General features: G+C 37.4%; 1 protein-coding gene across 1 annotated transcript in view; it reads right to left on the reverse strand.

Moving 5' to 3' along the window:
• The window catches only part of MICAL3 (microtubule associated monooxygenase, calponin and LIM domain containing 3), a 203,546-nt gene that overhangs the window by 89,529 nt on the left and 98,598 nt on the right, over window positions 1-15,419 (reverse strand). Inside the window, exons 16-21 of the mRNA XM_081331790.1 lie at window positions 13,249-13,422; window positions 12,130-12,213; window positions 7,573-7,671; window positions 3,924-3,980; window positions 2,779-2,892; window positions 1,331-1,438 (exon numbers count right to left, since the gene is read on the reverse strand). Of these exons, the coding sequence (XP_081187916.1) occupies window positions 1,331-1,438; window positions 2,779-2,892; window positions 3,924-3,980; window positions 7,573-7,671; window positions 12,130-12,213; window positions 13,249-13,422 (636 nt within the window). The remainder of the gene's footprint in view (window positions 1-1,330; window positions 1,439-2,778; window positions 2,893-3,923; window positions 3,981-7,572; window positions 7,672-12,129; window positions 12,214-13,248; window positions 13,423-15,419) is intronic.

The raw sequence follows: 15,419 nt of genomic DNA on the forward strand, positions 1-15,419 counted from the left end.
AAGTCTTCTAAAATTGTATATTATCTTGAAGTCTGGAAATTAAGGGCCTTTGAAAATTCCTGTTTATTTCCATAAATCATGACCTTCTGTCTTATTCATGTACTGACAGTATAATTGGCCAATTATATTGGATAACTGCCAGAAACCAGTGTCTCTCTGCTTGTCAGCAAGTCTTATATCACAGAGAGTAGATTGTGACTTGTAAATGCTTCTTCCTTTTCATTTGGAAGAGCTGGAGAAAGTGTGTGACCTGTGGGGTTACCCAAAGTTTTTTAGCAATTAGTTTAAATAGGTTCTGCCTCAGTCAGAGGAAATGACTACAGAGGCCTCTTAAGTCTTGATTTCCTACCCCAAATCTGGTTGGAAGAATTTCCTTTTTTGCTTGCAACAGGAAATTTATATTCTCAGTCTTCTAAGCAGAAAGTGTTTCTGGATACTTATAAATTTAGCTATCATGTTGGATATACCCACTCAAAACCATATCTCCTTCTGCTATCCAGATAAAAGTGAACCAACGCACAAGAAAACAAGCTTAGATGTGGAATACTCAGTTTCAATCATAAATGTATGTTTATCTGTAGAAAGAAGCAACATTTTCTGATCATAAATAAAATGTTTCTTAGTTCAGGAATATTCACAAGCTTTAGTTTCAACAAGGCGAGCAATAAGCATTTCATTTCATCACGGTTTACTGGTCTCCATTTTTTAATTTCCAAAATGCAATACGCTGTGTTGTAAGTTGCCATGCAACTTCAGTCATCATAATGACAACTGCTGCAAAAGTGAGAACAAAAGGAGGACATGATCCTGAGATAACAGTGGAGCAAGGTGAGAAAGAAATATACAGTACTCGTTGACCAAACCATAGTTTGGTAATTGAGCTCCAGGGGTGCCTCAAGCAGACCGATACATGTCAAATAACAGTATTAGAAGGAAGAGACTCTTGAGGACCTCCACGGTGTGTGTCCTTGTGTTTTGTGAATGACTTTCAAGCATACTCTAAACTATAACCAGCGATGTGAAGACAGTCAAGATGCACATTAGTCCCAACTTCTAGATGCCTTGGGATACCCTGGGTATAAAGCAGGCTAAGCTTTCTCATTCACAAGCACTCAGCTTCCCCAAAGCAAAGACCAGGGGTCTTCAAACTCGGCCCTTTTATGACTTGTGGACTTCAACTCCCAGAATTCCTCAGCTAGCATGATAAAAGGGCCAGGTTTGAAAACCCCTGACAAAGACCTTGGAGATGCCTGAGGTCTGTTCAACAGCAGGAGATGGAGCAGGCTCGTGTATGCAGCCAGGTGTAGCGAGAAGCCCCACACCATGCTACCTGTCTGAGGGAATCAGATGAGGGAGAAGAGGGGCGGCCGGAAGAGCGGAGGTTACGGGAGAGCTCCCACTGCTCGACAACTGATCGACGAGCTCGCTCTGTCTCTGGCTACAAAATAAAGGCGAGAAAGTCAGGCAATGACATGTTTAAAGTCATGGGAAAATGAAATCCATCCCAGTTTCAATGTATCAGACGTTTTCAGCGGGAAACAAGAGAGCCTAAGTGCTAGGGTCACCCTGAGGGCTTTCCTGACATGTTTTGTTCAAATTCAGAAAATGAGGATCTATCCAAATTGATGAGGCCTGGGGGGCCTTGGAAATCGTTAAAACTACACAGTAGTCATCAGTCTGCTCTGAAGAAAATCAGGGGAATCTTCCTAATAAGTTTATATAGTAGGATATCCTTTGGTAATAGTAAACAGAAATATTCCGGATATGAAACACAAACATAAACAAAAGATTGGGGTTTTGGAAGAGATTATTTTAAAAACTATGGCAAGAGTTTATAGCTGTATGGCAAAACTGCTGACTGGAATGTGTCAAAAGAGAAGTTGTTTTTTAAAAAAAATATCATCAGGAGTAATTTGGGGATTGACTCTATGAGCCAAAATTGATAGCTGAATGGACAGAATTTGACACAGCCGCAGCTTACACAAGACTAGAAAGTATATTCTAGTTTTCCTGAATCTGACAACCTCTGCATTGTGTTTAGACAGCAAATGCCAGAGTTCCCAGACATTTGAATTTTAGGATCTGCAGTCTCAACACATTCAGAGGGTGTGTTGAGGATTGTTTCAGAATACATTCTAATTTTCAAAGGATAATATATGACTGAATTCCTAGTACTGAGAATCAGAGCAATGAAGTAGAGCAATGCAGGAATGTGGTGTGTTCTTTTTCCCCCTAAGATCTGTTTTTAAATTGGATTTAAATCCAGTTATGGGTTAATTTACTTTCTGATGTCTTAGGTTTAGCTACGTTAAGCTAATTTTACAAAACATGGTCCCCCAAACCTAATAAATACTTGCAGACATTATTCTGCTCCAGACTGGCCAAGCAATGTTCTACTAATACTGCTTGAATTTGCTTCAGTCTCTGAAAAATGCAATCCCAATTCTTTGGAGATATAAAAACATGCTCTTGGTCAAAAATCCTTTTTAATTTAGTCACTTCCTTCCCACAGAATCCACATTCCATTCATTAGTGCCAGAAGCATTTATTGAAATACTGATTCTTTAAGTGGGAATATTTGTTAGAAAAAGGGGGATCATATTTTTTTTGCAAGCTCAGAATAATAGATTGAATTCTGCTATAATGTGAGTATGTAGTGATCAGCCATCAATGCGTGGCATCTGATGCCTGCCACACTAGAGCTGCGGCAAACTTTTCATTCCCTTTCTAAGAGAACAGCAAGTGATCAAACCACCAGACAAGCAGGAAATCCATCACCTGGTGCCTGGTTGTTGGCCTCTGCTCCAGAAGAGCAGCCAGCTGGCTTGCCCTCTCTTCAATGGTGAGGGTTTGCTCTGCCATATGGTCATCTGAAAAGAACTGATGAGTCCTCTGCAGAACAACAACGAAGGAAGAAAATGACCAGAGGAAATAATATGCACAGGAAAAGAGAGAGAGAGAGAGAGTTGGAAGCAGAGAAGCCGAACTGAGAAGTGTCCATGCCAGACAGCTCAACAATATGACGTTTGAGCGAGCTCTAAAACTCTTCTGGAATAGAAGTTATTTCCCTCCTTAGGTGGGACCAAAACTTGTTATAAAAGCCATTTAGAGCGGCCCAATATGAGCACGACTGCTGTTGAAGACCTACTGATTTCCAGTGGGTTGAAAGTATACGCTGAATTCTGAACTGTGCATCTCACAGCAGCGTGAAATAAAACATGCTTTCACGTCTATCCAAACGCCACAATCATTCTAAGCGATGCAGCATGAGAAATTAAGGCTGGGGAAAGGTAGGGCTCCTTTGAAATACTGGAGAGAGAGGAATTGGGCTCCTGTGTGCTCTGAAGGATCTTTGGGGGATTGAATCCATATAGCACTGTGAGAGTTAGAGATCAAGGGCAAAAAGATGGTTGCAATATAAGGGTTAGGCGAAAGAGAAAGAATGTGCTCTATTTTTTTTCTTACTCCAACTTTGCTCCCCATTTTTTTAAAATGTGTGCCAGTGTGCTCACAGTAAAAAATGACCATAAAGGTTATCCCTTATCTATATTTCAGCAGCTATGTAGTAAGACTCATAGCACTGAAGGGGAATCATACCAAAGGCACCTTTCATGCTGGAAAAACCTCCTTCTGCTTTACCACAGCATTTCCTACCCCAAAACTGGTTCCAAATCTGCAGTGAGCTATGCGCCAAACTAAAAAAACATACTGCATATTCTTAAAGGTGGGTAAGAGCCTTTTCAAGCAAGCACTTTGGTAAACACCATACACCCAGAGAAATATTAATTTTGGAAAGATCTTCAGCAGCGCTGCGCTGAGGTTATTAGCATCATCAGCACACAGGTAAACATACAACCATCCTCCCCTGCCAGCTGACAAAGTGTCTTCTACAACTCATGCTTGCTTTGGTCATGCCAGTTTACCCATTGATGCCTGGGGCTCTGTTCTCCAGGTGGATCTGTCTGAGGATCTCTGGTGCTCTGCAGGCAAAAGAGTTACCTTAACAAACCCCCCCCCCAGACACACAAAAAACAGCACAGTTTAATTAGGATCACCCCAGAAGCGAAAAATATTACAAGTCCAGGAAATATTTTGATTTCGGCATAGGTCATGCCGGGATAGGGAGAATATACTTATCCAATTTTATGAGGCACGATAAAAAATAACATTCTAGGCAAACCGTGTTAGTAACTGGTGGTATAACACTGCATATTCACACAGTAATAAAAGGGGTGTGCAAGAAAAAGAGACAGTTTCCGAGAAATGACCAAGTTAGTGCCTTAAAATCTTCCTTGTTTTAGAAATAACTCGGGGAGTTAAGACATAATGATTCGGCTAGTTAAAACCAGATAAATTTATTATGCTGCAGTTTTTAAAAATGCGTTTATTGTTTTGAAAAGATCCAACTCTCTTTTAACAAGACAAATAAATAGGCTTTTGGACCAGCTATGCTCTTATTTCCCTCTATAGTGACCATAAGCTATCCTGCCTTAAGAAATCTAGATGCCTATATTATAATTCACCCATCTATCATTTAGCCATCATGGAGAAAAATCTATCTGGTTTCTAAGAGTTGACAATGATTTCATAGGACATAATTGTTTTATCAAACTGAAATTCCAAGGGACACCAGAAACTACCACCTCTTACAAAGAAATTACTATAGCTATAATCTTTCTATCAAGTCTATATTTATATATTGCTTAAATGGCATTGTTTTTTGAAGTGCCAATATAGAAAGATAATATCTTCTGATCTAACAAATCCAGAGCTGCCATGTTCAAATCATAACCCTTTTACACATATTTTTAAAGAGCTACGATTTACAACAGGGGTACACAATCTGTGGCCGAAGTAACACTCTCAGACTTTTGAAGCATGTATTTCCCCAAAGGCTTGGGAATGGACAGCTGCTTCTATATAGGATCTTGCCCTTTTGTCAGGATGAAAGCAGCATTTTGGCATCTCACCACAAGCTCTAACAATGGGAGATGTGCATACATAAAAATAGTCCCATTTAGCAACTGTTATCATTCACAGTTAGAACAGTGATGAAAAAATAACTTTAAGCCTCACATGTATGGCCTTCGCTGGTCTGTAAAGCAAAGGGAAGCTGAAGGAAGATCATAAGCAGTCACAGTTTCCCCTAGCAACTGCTTTCCTTAATGACCCAATTGCTGATTCCAATTGTGGTCACTAAACAAGGACTATTGCAGTCTTATACAATATATAACAAACAGGCATAGTTTGCAAAGGTACTGCAAAATTGTTTTATCAGCCTGGCTTCCTTAACTCTTCCGAAGACGCCTTTGGATACAATTCAAAGACCCTCAAAAGAGCCAGTGAGAATATAAATGGAAGTATATACTGTTCAGTGTGAAAGATATTATATTTTAACAAAATAAATTTAGGGTTTTTCCCCCCTGAAATCTGTTTTTGAATTTTCAGCCTATTTCTTGAATGCTAGATGTGGTCTTAACAGCATAGCTTTACAAAATGGAATGACAAATTAGCTATAGCAGTTCCCCAGCCCCCTCGATTGAATCAAGCACACATTTTGATTTGTGTCTGTTTTTCTAACCATGAGGACAATGGTTAGAAGATCAATTTTATTTTTACAAATGAGAATACAAAAATTAGTCTGCTTCTCAAGCTACGGCTGATTTAGTCTCTTAATTTGTCATGCTGTTGCATAACTATACTTACAGAAACACATTATTTTCCAAGTGTAGTGCCAATGCAGATGACCATTGTTATTCCAAGTTTAGTGACATGTTTTGATTTCTCCTTCACATTAAGAAAAATCTAGAAGTCTGAGCTAACCTGTTTGGTTTTTCTTACTTGTTTACTAAAATAAAGGAGAAGGGAGGAATTTACACATAGCTGCCAAGCTTTTCTTCCTAGGAAAATCTGACGTTCAATTTCCCATCTCAGAGTCATGTGCCACCCAGTCAAGGTCAGGTCTTATAGTGTTACGACCAAACAGTGCCATGAAGTCATGATGCCAAATTTTCATAAAAACCTTGAGACTGTTGTTTGTTGGGAGCTTCTGCATGGAACATACCACTGGGAACTATGGAAACTGGCCACCCTTGGGGTATTATTAAGGAGCTCCTTGCGGCTAGCTTTTCAATCTGTTTGCTTGAGCTAATAATACAGCTTAATCTACCTTTATTTTTATGGGCTGCTTATTGTTTCTAGATCCAAAAGAACCAATTGCCTGGGCACTCAATCACTGCCCTGACATTTGGCAAAACACCAAGGAACAATGCCCGGAAAGAATAACCAGAAAAAGCGTAGGTCCCCCCAAAGATAGATAATGTGCAAGATGTAGACATTTTAAAGGATTCAATTGTTTATTAGTGCTTTATGAGTGGGAGAAGATAAAATAAAGCACTAAAAGAAGTAAGGGAAAAATGGCAGTGGGCTAGATCAGCAGAAGTGGAAACTCTTTTCTTAAATGTCAAACATAATTGAGTTTTCCAATCTCACAAGTAAAGAAGATAATGTGTCTGTGCTCCACTGAAGAGCAGGATTTTTTTAAAAGAACCTTCATTAACAAAAGGCTTCTCAAGAACTGAGTAATACAGAGGTCACTTTACAACACAAAAACTTGATCTACATGTTTTTGCATCTTGCTTTCTCTCTTTAGAAAATAAAATGAGCAAGATTTGGAAAAAATTGCATTTCACCAGTGGTGATGATGACAGGGAAAGAAAAAAACATCTTGAACATCACAGATATCCAACTGTACCAAGAGTCAAACAAGTAGATTTTGATATTATCAAAAGAACAATGTATTATTCAAGCCACTGTGTGTGAGGCTACATAAATTTGTTTCATAAATAAATATATATACTGCATTAATATGCACAAATACCTCATGTTCTTTCCTCATATTAATAATACATATGCATAAAATAGGAATAACATTTTAAAAAGAGGAAAATGCCTACAAATTTTCTATCAGGAAGAACACTTCAACAGAAACAATGCCTCTAATGTTTGACGGCAAAAAACAGAGTACTTTAATCGCAGTAAACAAAACAAAAAGCCAAACAACAGGCAATCACAAAGACCTTAAACTAAAACTAGAATCAATCTACTTTGAATTTAAACTGCTAGCATTTATTGCCACTCCTCTTATTATTATGTTGAGATTGCCTATTATTATTATTATTATTATTATTATTATTATTATTATTATTATAATATTAATAATAATAATAATAATAATCATCATCATCATCATCATCATCATCATCATCATCATCATCATAGGCAATCTCAGCATCAGCCTTTATCTAAGCTCAGGATTTTATTGGGTTCAGCAACTTATGTATATAACACACAATGGACTACAAGTAGATTCCATTTAATCTGAAGATACTAAACTGAAATCCAATGTGTACCATTAAGTTTTCTCTTGGGAGAAAATGGAGAATCAGATCAAGAGATCTGCAGGCTTTTAAGGAGAAACTCAACCCAAGAAGGGCATGTCATCCTGTCATTTGAGGAAGCAAAGAGGAAGAGAAAAAAGGAAGGAGGACAGAGCATGCAGAATGAAATCACCTGCTGACTGGGGCACGATGGAGAGGAAGTAGAAATGGAGGAAGAAGAGAGCGTGATCACTTTTTTGGGACAGGTCCGACATCGCTCCTTTTTCCTCATCTTTGTTTTAAAACGACGAGAGGGGAAAACGATAGAACAAGAAACAATATCACCGGCTTTATTTTTTTTTAACACCCTGCATAGAAAACTCAACATTTTTTTTTTCCTGCAGAGAAAACCAGCCCAGGAGCAAAACACTTTCACTTAAATGCAGAAGGCTCATCTCAGGTTGCGTAGCCAAGGAATACATTTGAGCACCTTCCCCTGCATTTTGCCTGAGCTGTGGCTGAAAAATGCATCATCTGGAGCAGTGCTCTTTAAACTTTTGGGGTCCCCCGAAATTTGGATTGCAGCCTTTAGCCAATGCGATGTTGCTGGGGATAATGGGAATTGCAGGTGAATATATGGGGAAGGAATCAAAAACGTGAACAAGTGATTTGAAGGAAATGGACCTTGTTTTTCTTTCTTAGCTTAGGAGCTAGAACCTCTGCAGGGCAAACTCTTAAAGGGTTAGGGTTTTCACATCACTTGAAAACTTTCACAAACGTTCATGACGTTCATTTGTCTGAAATGTTCAAAAATGCCCAGATATGGAATCCTGTGTGCAGTTTCAAAATCATCAAAATAGAGTGAAGCAAAACAAACTGCCTACCCTTTATTATGCAGTGTTGAGCAATTTGCATGAAAAATCTCAATCTATTGTTGCTGTATGCAAATATACTGCTGTTTCCTATTTTTATATTATTTTCCCAATCCAATAATATCAGTTGCAAAACATACCAGAATATACAAGTCGTACAACATACTGGGTATATCAACTTTACTGTTTGCCTAATGCTGACTCATATGATGATGACTAACATAAGACTCCACGTGGATCTCTTTCTAGTTCCCCTAAGCCAGGGGTAGGCAACCTCGGCTCTTTTATGACTCGTGGACTTCAACTCCCAGAATTCCTGAGCCAGCATGGCATTGCCAATCTTCCAAATTTCCTGATACTACAATGACTATGTATTTAGAGATGGAGTCAGAGTGTTCCATAGGAATGTAAGAGACACTTTGCAGACCACACTACTAGGTGCCCATCTTTTTCATCTTTTGAAAAAATACAAACATATGTCAGTGTGTCAGTCCATACACATTATTACTCCCCAGCAGTTGACAGAGTGCAATGACATTCAACCTCTGATACTTTAAGCACAATATGAAGTCTTCATCATCAGTAATGATTAATAACCTTATTCTTCATAAATACCACTACAATTTGTGCAACCGAATTCACAGTTGCAATTTATTATTTCAGTTTTGTATTTTCCTACTTTTGCTCCTGGGTTCCAATCTACCATGTCCGAAAAAATCCACCTAAAGTATGGACCATTCCATCAAACTTCTAAAAAGGTAGGATAAACTATTTTCCACTTGGGGGTGGCACTCAGTTCTTGGTTCAGAAAAATACAACAATGAAGGATACTCTGTGGATCAACGCGTTGAAGGTAAAAGGAGATTGGCCATGACAGAATTCACTGTTGATGTTCTTCTATAAGGAGCATCTCTTACCATTTCAGTTTAAAAGATCTGATGCTGTTACCAATATAATTCTTTTCCATATCAAGTAATAAACACATTTGACTATCTTGACACAATGACCTGCCATCGGAATTCCAATCTACAATTTCCAGTTTCAAAACTTTATTTCCCCCTCCACCCTCTCTGTCACACATACTTGTGCTATTAGTATGCAAATGAAGAGTAAAGCTGTTAAATATAAGATGACATTGCCTTCAACCATAGAGCAGTCATGTTTATTCCTTCAAAATATTGCGAGAATTTTCCCAATACAGTAGAAGAGTAGATTTAATCTTTTTAATAATGCTCGTTTTTATAAAAATAAAAGAGACTATAACTGACTGTGTATACTCAATGCTAATAAAAAAATGTGAGGATGATTAGAATTGGTAGAAAGATGTTGAATCTACTTAATTAAATTTCTTCAAAGAAAAGCATCAAGTGAATAAGAGAAATAAGATTCTTTTGGTCACATCTTTTTTTTGTGTGTGTTTGGAATACAATCAAAAGAGAAAGGACTAATGTCTCAGACACTCTTAGATCTGACCAAAGCTTATGTGGGATAAATCGTTTCTGGTCCATCAGTTGAAAGAGTTAACTTAAACATCAAAGAGTTAATCCACTGAAATTTGCTGGTCTTTCTTTTGAAAAGATACCATGCTCCTACATGGACAAGCTGCTGAGCAAAGAGATAGTTGACTTATTCAATGAGCATCATCAAAAGTTCACACTGTAATGTATAAGCATCCTAAACGGTGCTTTGGAAAACCTTGTACCTTTCACTTTCAAAACCATATACCTTTTATTTTCAAGAAGAAAACATGATATTGACCAGAATGAGCTCATCAAGAAAATGCCCTAACTAAAAATTTTCTTTGTAATTACAAGATTCTGTGTTAGTAGTAATAAAAATGGAAATGTCCATTAAACATTGCCTCTTTGAGGAAAAAAGGTGTTTATGGTGCATATAGAAGAGAAAGAAGACAGTTTTGTTCAGGAACAATTACCACCTGATACAATCAGAAGAAAAAATATAAGAAACAAAGTGATAATATCTTGCAATCATTGTTGGAAAGATACATTTCCTTTAACTACTGATTTTGGATAGCCTGTGGGATATTTGTTTTGTATATTCTTTTAGTGTCTTCTCCATTAGCTGCCCACCAAAAGTTCTTCAAATGCTGAAATCTCTTATGATAATTCATCTTGTTCCAGTGGTTCACCCTTGATGTGCTTTTCATTGATCAAGATAGCAACATACTTTTAGCAGCATTGTCTTCACATAAGACAATTGTGAAGATTAAGATCTCAAAGCAATTTCACTTTGGCAGCCAGAATCATTCCAATGGCATAACTGTATTCAGACAATTGCTTTTTCTCAGGGACTCACCTGAATCTAGGCTAAGAAATTAAACAATCTGCTACAAAGAAAAGTGAAAAATCTTCCAGTCTGAGAGTTGTGTGGATCATCCCTGAGTCCTGTGCAAAAATTCCTCAGAAGTAAGAAGTTAAGCTGTATAACATAGCAAGGATTCTACTGTACAAACTTGGTATTTTAAATTACACACCAAAAAGAGAGCCATGTGGCAGAATGATTTTCAAAATATTCTTTTCTTGCAGATTAATTCCATGTTTCTTGGCTCTGCACTTAGCACATGAGCTAAGCTGGAAATGAAGCATATCCATCTGGCGTGGTTACATTCTGTCTGCTATTTTCCACTCCATTTTGCTTTCAGAATGTTGCGAACAATTTTCACCATAAACTAAGTAGGAAGCATATTTGTTTTGACCGAGTGGCTGATACCCAAATTAAAGTATGTTGGTAAAGAATTACAGGAGCATTTCATAATCTGATGTCCTGTTGATGGTAACAGGTTGAAGGAGGCTATCCATAGATTGATAATAACGATGGACAATGGCTGTATAAATAATTAAGCCAACAAGAGATATTCACCAGCAAGAATTTATTGAGAGCAAATCAACTCATCTTCATTTTCATTTGTGTTTTAAGCAGATGTAAACCGAGAAAATATTAGAAGCACTAGTACTACTATACTTTTTCTTTAAAAGAATATATATGCCTAGTGTATGTAAAAACAATATTGATATATTAATAATCCTCACATTAATTTGGGGGGGTTTGCTCACGTTCTGATGAGAGATTGCTGATTTCCTTTAAGAATCTATATATTGAATACTTAAAACAATACTAAAATAGGACTCTGAAGACAGAATATTATTAATTTCTAAATGATTTCTCCCAACCAAATTAAATAACTTTTTTTTACATTTACACTATAATGAAATCTCTTTAAAAATTATTAAAGCTGAAAAGGACCAGCAACTACTGTTTAAGTACAGCAAAAATCCATAATGCCAAATGAAATAATCTTTTCTTATCATCTATAACAGAAATATACTGTGCATCTTTGGACCACTGCCAGTTCCTTTACATTAGTACAATAGGGATACACAATTGGTATATTTCAAAATGTGTGAAGTATTTCTGTCCGGGCTTATTCTCATATTATGTCTGTCAGTACTGAGGATTAGATCTTCCTCATAGATACTAGAATGCAATAATATTAAGTGCTTTCAAGACTCAAATGTAAATATCTTCCAATCATGATTATATAAACTGATGGGAAACCAATGCTTCCATATACATGAAATTACATGTATTAGATACTTTCACAGTACTGATGTCATGACTGCTCAAGGTTTTATTAATAAGATGCGTTAGAAAGGATCTTTGCTCTCTTTTCTATGCTATCAATTTTACTGATGACTAAAAACTAGGAACCATATAGAAGCCATAACTCTTTAGTAGGCTCTGAGATCATGATCACAAAGCAGGGCCTGCATAAAGGAACAGGAGTGGTAGTGTGGGATGGAAAAGCAGTAGCCAATGGGGTTGGCAGTGTGACAGTCATTCATTGGGGTTTGTTTTACCTGTTTCCACTGAGGTATTGGGGCATGGCGGCCCTGCTCTCGCTGTCGATAGATGGGATGGCTGAGAGCACGGTCTTGATAAGGCTGGGCAGAACGTTGCATGCAGGTCATGACATGCCCAGGATGGTGGGCATTTCCACAAAAGGCAAAAACGGAACTCACAAAGAAACCCACAAAGGGACAGGGTAGATATTGAACAGGGTGATTGGAAGACAGACACCAAGGAGGGGGGAAAAATGGAGTAAGGAAAAATTAGTTGGCAAACAAAAAAAAAAAAAGAGAAATATTTAAAAATGGAAGGGGAAAAAGGGGGAAGGAAGACAGAAACTTAGCCACGAGGAGGCCATCTGTCTCCTATTATTTAGACAAGTTATTTGAATAGGGTTTAAATTGGAAGTGAACTATCAGACAAAAAACCCCCTAAAATAATCACAGTACAGATGTTTTAATCCATTCTTCATGCCAACAGTATCTTTACCGGGGTATCGTTTGAAATTCTGGCATTCCGGTTGCAGCACATTGCAAATTGGATATAATGCTCACTGGAAAAAGATATGTCTCCTGCAGTGCTCAGTCAAGTTAAATAAACCCTCTAAAGATTCCTGGGTAAAGCCAGTTATTTGAACCACTTTCTCATGCAGAGAAGCTGGCTGTATATTAATGATTCATTGCCACAGCTACTGAAAACTGTCTTCTGTATGTTGAACAGATGGCAATTCATCAGAGGTTATTTTACAAAGGAGTTCCCTGAAGGCTACATTTAACTCCAGGATGAGCAGAAAGTGGGGGCTCTCAAGCAGTAGCTTTCATGACCTGGGAACTTGATCAGGCCTCCAATCCCAAATTGTTTCTAGACACTGAGCAAAGAAATGGCAACTTGCCAGCATATCTCTGTGTTCCAATACTGCTCTCTTTGACAGATTGGCATAAAACTCCACCAGGATTAAAAAGAGCTTCTTTACTCCTAGGATGCAAGAATAGCTTTTATAACTTGTTTGGCTACAGAGGGAGACTGCAAGCCCTCAAATCAAATTCAGATGCCCCAAGGCAAGAAGATCCATCCTTTATCAAAGCATTGACTAAAGCCCCAAATGCATCCAATATGATCTCCCTTCTCACCTGTCTCCGGAGGCCTGTGGACTGTGCAGGGGCATTCTCCTCAAATTTGGCTAGCAGCTGGGTTGCCATGGACTTCACTTTATTCTGGTTCCCAATAGCAGCATCAATTCTTCTCTCGGTGAGAGCACTTACAAGGGTGGGCCTGTCTTCACGACAGCTTCTGGAAGTGTCCTCCTATAAATCAGCGGCAAGTATGGATTAAGAGATTCCTTTTGGGTGCCCTTGAAAATTCCTCCACCCAATTCCAGTTCTGAGCATCATTATGAATTCTGAAACATAGCCTCGTTCTTGCCATTTTGTTTTGCTCACCATGCCTACTTTTCTCCAAGTTCAAAGTAGCTGCATTTTACCATCAAATTAAAAAAAGAATCGGTATAGAAAAAAGATTTATATGATCTGAAGAGAAACCAGAGTATAGAGTAGGCATAATTCCTCATTGTCAGAGAATATGCTGTGCATAGAAAATATTTTAGATCTAATGCACACATACTAGAAGGATCAGCTATTTGATAAAGCCTGAGGAGCAACAGCTTTCTCTGACAAGACTGGATCTGTGGCACATGTGTGGCTAGATAAACCCATTATATTACATTTGGCTCATTAAATCATTTATTATCAAGCTTTCCCAATTGTTACAATCAGTGATTATAGATCAGCTGCTGTAAGATTACAGCACTGAAACATCTAAGCAGGTTTCAAAATTCCAAATTGTGGTGATTAGTGTGTGTTTGTTCTACAAGCAATAGTCCAGATTCTTTTCTTTTAATCTCTCTCCTCTGTAACTTTGAGTGCCTTTTTCCAGATCCTCTTGATAATTTGTGTGTAGAACTTTTTTTGTAACTATTTTATTAATTTCAAGTTTTACAATCATAAGTACTTAATAAAGAATTCATTGTCTGGGTTCCTTTATCATTCAGTGGTATATATTAACTTTCACTCAAAATATCCAATACTACACCATCCAGTATTTCCCTGGTCCTCTATTCTTCCAATAATCACCATTTTTCCACACTATGCAACTATAATTCTTGCTGCTACCTATACAATTAAATATAAACCATCTTTGTCACATGTTTCTAATGTATACAGAGTGTCAATAATATTAGTTTATAATATCTTCTCTAGCCAAAACATATCTCAAATGTATTTGCAGAGTTCCCTTATTCAATCCATATCATTTTTTTCTCTTTTTTCAATTTTAATTTCCCATCAATATTCAAAATAACTATCAATTATCATTTTTCTCATAATTAATTACATATAGGTAACTAAAAGTTAGGGGACGCGGTGGCTCAGTGGGTTAGGACGCTGAGCTTGTCGATCAGAAGGTCGGCAGTTTGGCGGGTCGAATCCCGAGTGTCGCTGGCTCTTCGGCTTTGAAACGGAGATGAGCACCGGCCCCTAGAGTTGGAAAGGACTAGCATGCATGTGCGGGGGAACCTTTACCTTTTAACTAAAAGCTTCCCTTATACCAACCCTCTTAGTATTTTCCTATTTCCCATCATATAAAAATTATGTTATCCTAGTTACAAATCACATCCTTCTAATTTATAATGGTTCTTTTATTTCTAACAATTGTCTATTCTTTTAATCATATTCAAACATCCACTAGATAGTATAATACCTCATCTAATTAGTCAGGACCTCTATTTTCTTCAGTCTTACTCTAGCTTTCTTCCTTTGCCAAATAACTTTGCAAATCAGTGCATTTAGCTCACCAAGTATTTCTTCCTCTGTTTTTGTATATATTATTTGGAATAAAAAAGACAATTTAATTAAAGTGTTTTTGTAAAAACGTTTAATCCATTTATATTCGTTAAACAGCCTCCATTTTCTTTCTCCTTCAGTTTCTCTTTTAGTTTCTTGTTCCCCTGTTTTCAGCATTTCTCCTAACAGCTCTGTCATCCATTCTAACAATTCTTCTTCCTTGTCCTCAAATATGTTCTGAAGTCTTGAAAAGTAAAATGTCTTTCCCATTTCCGGTGTTATTTCCAAATTTTTATTTATCTGTGCCTTTCTGATCGTTTCTTCTTTCGAATCCTCTATCTTTATGTCAGTTTCCTCTATTTTTTCTTCTGGTTTCTGAGTTGCTAGTTCATTCTTTATGGTCATTTTCTGAATGTTTTTTGCTTGTAAGTTTAAGATGGATTGTTGCTCATTTATGTTATTTA

The sequence above is a fragment of the Vipera berus genome (assembly GCF_964194415.1).
Source record: "Vipera berus genome assembly, chromosome: 6".
NCBI lineage: Eukaryota > Metazoa > Chordata > Lepidosauria > Squamata > Viperidae > Vipera > Vipera berus.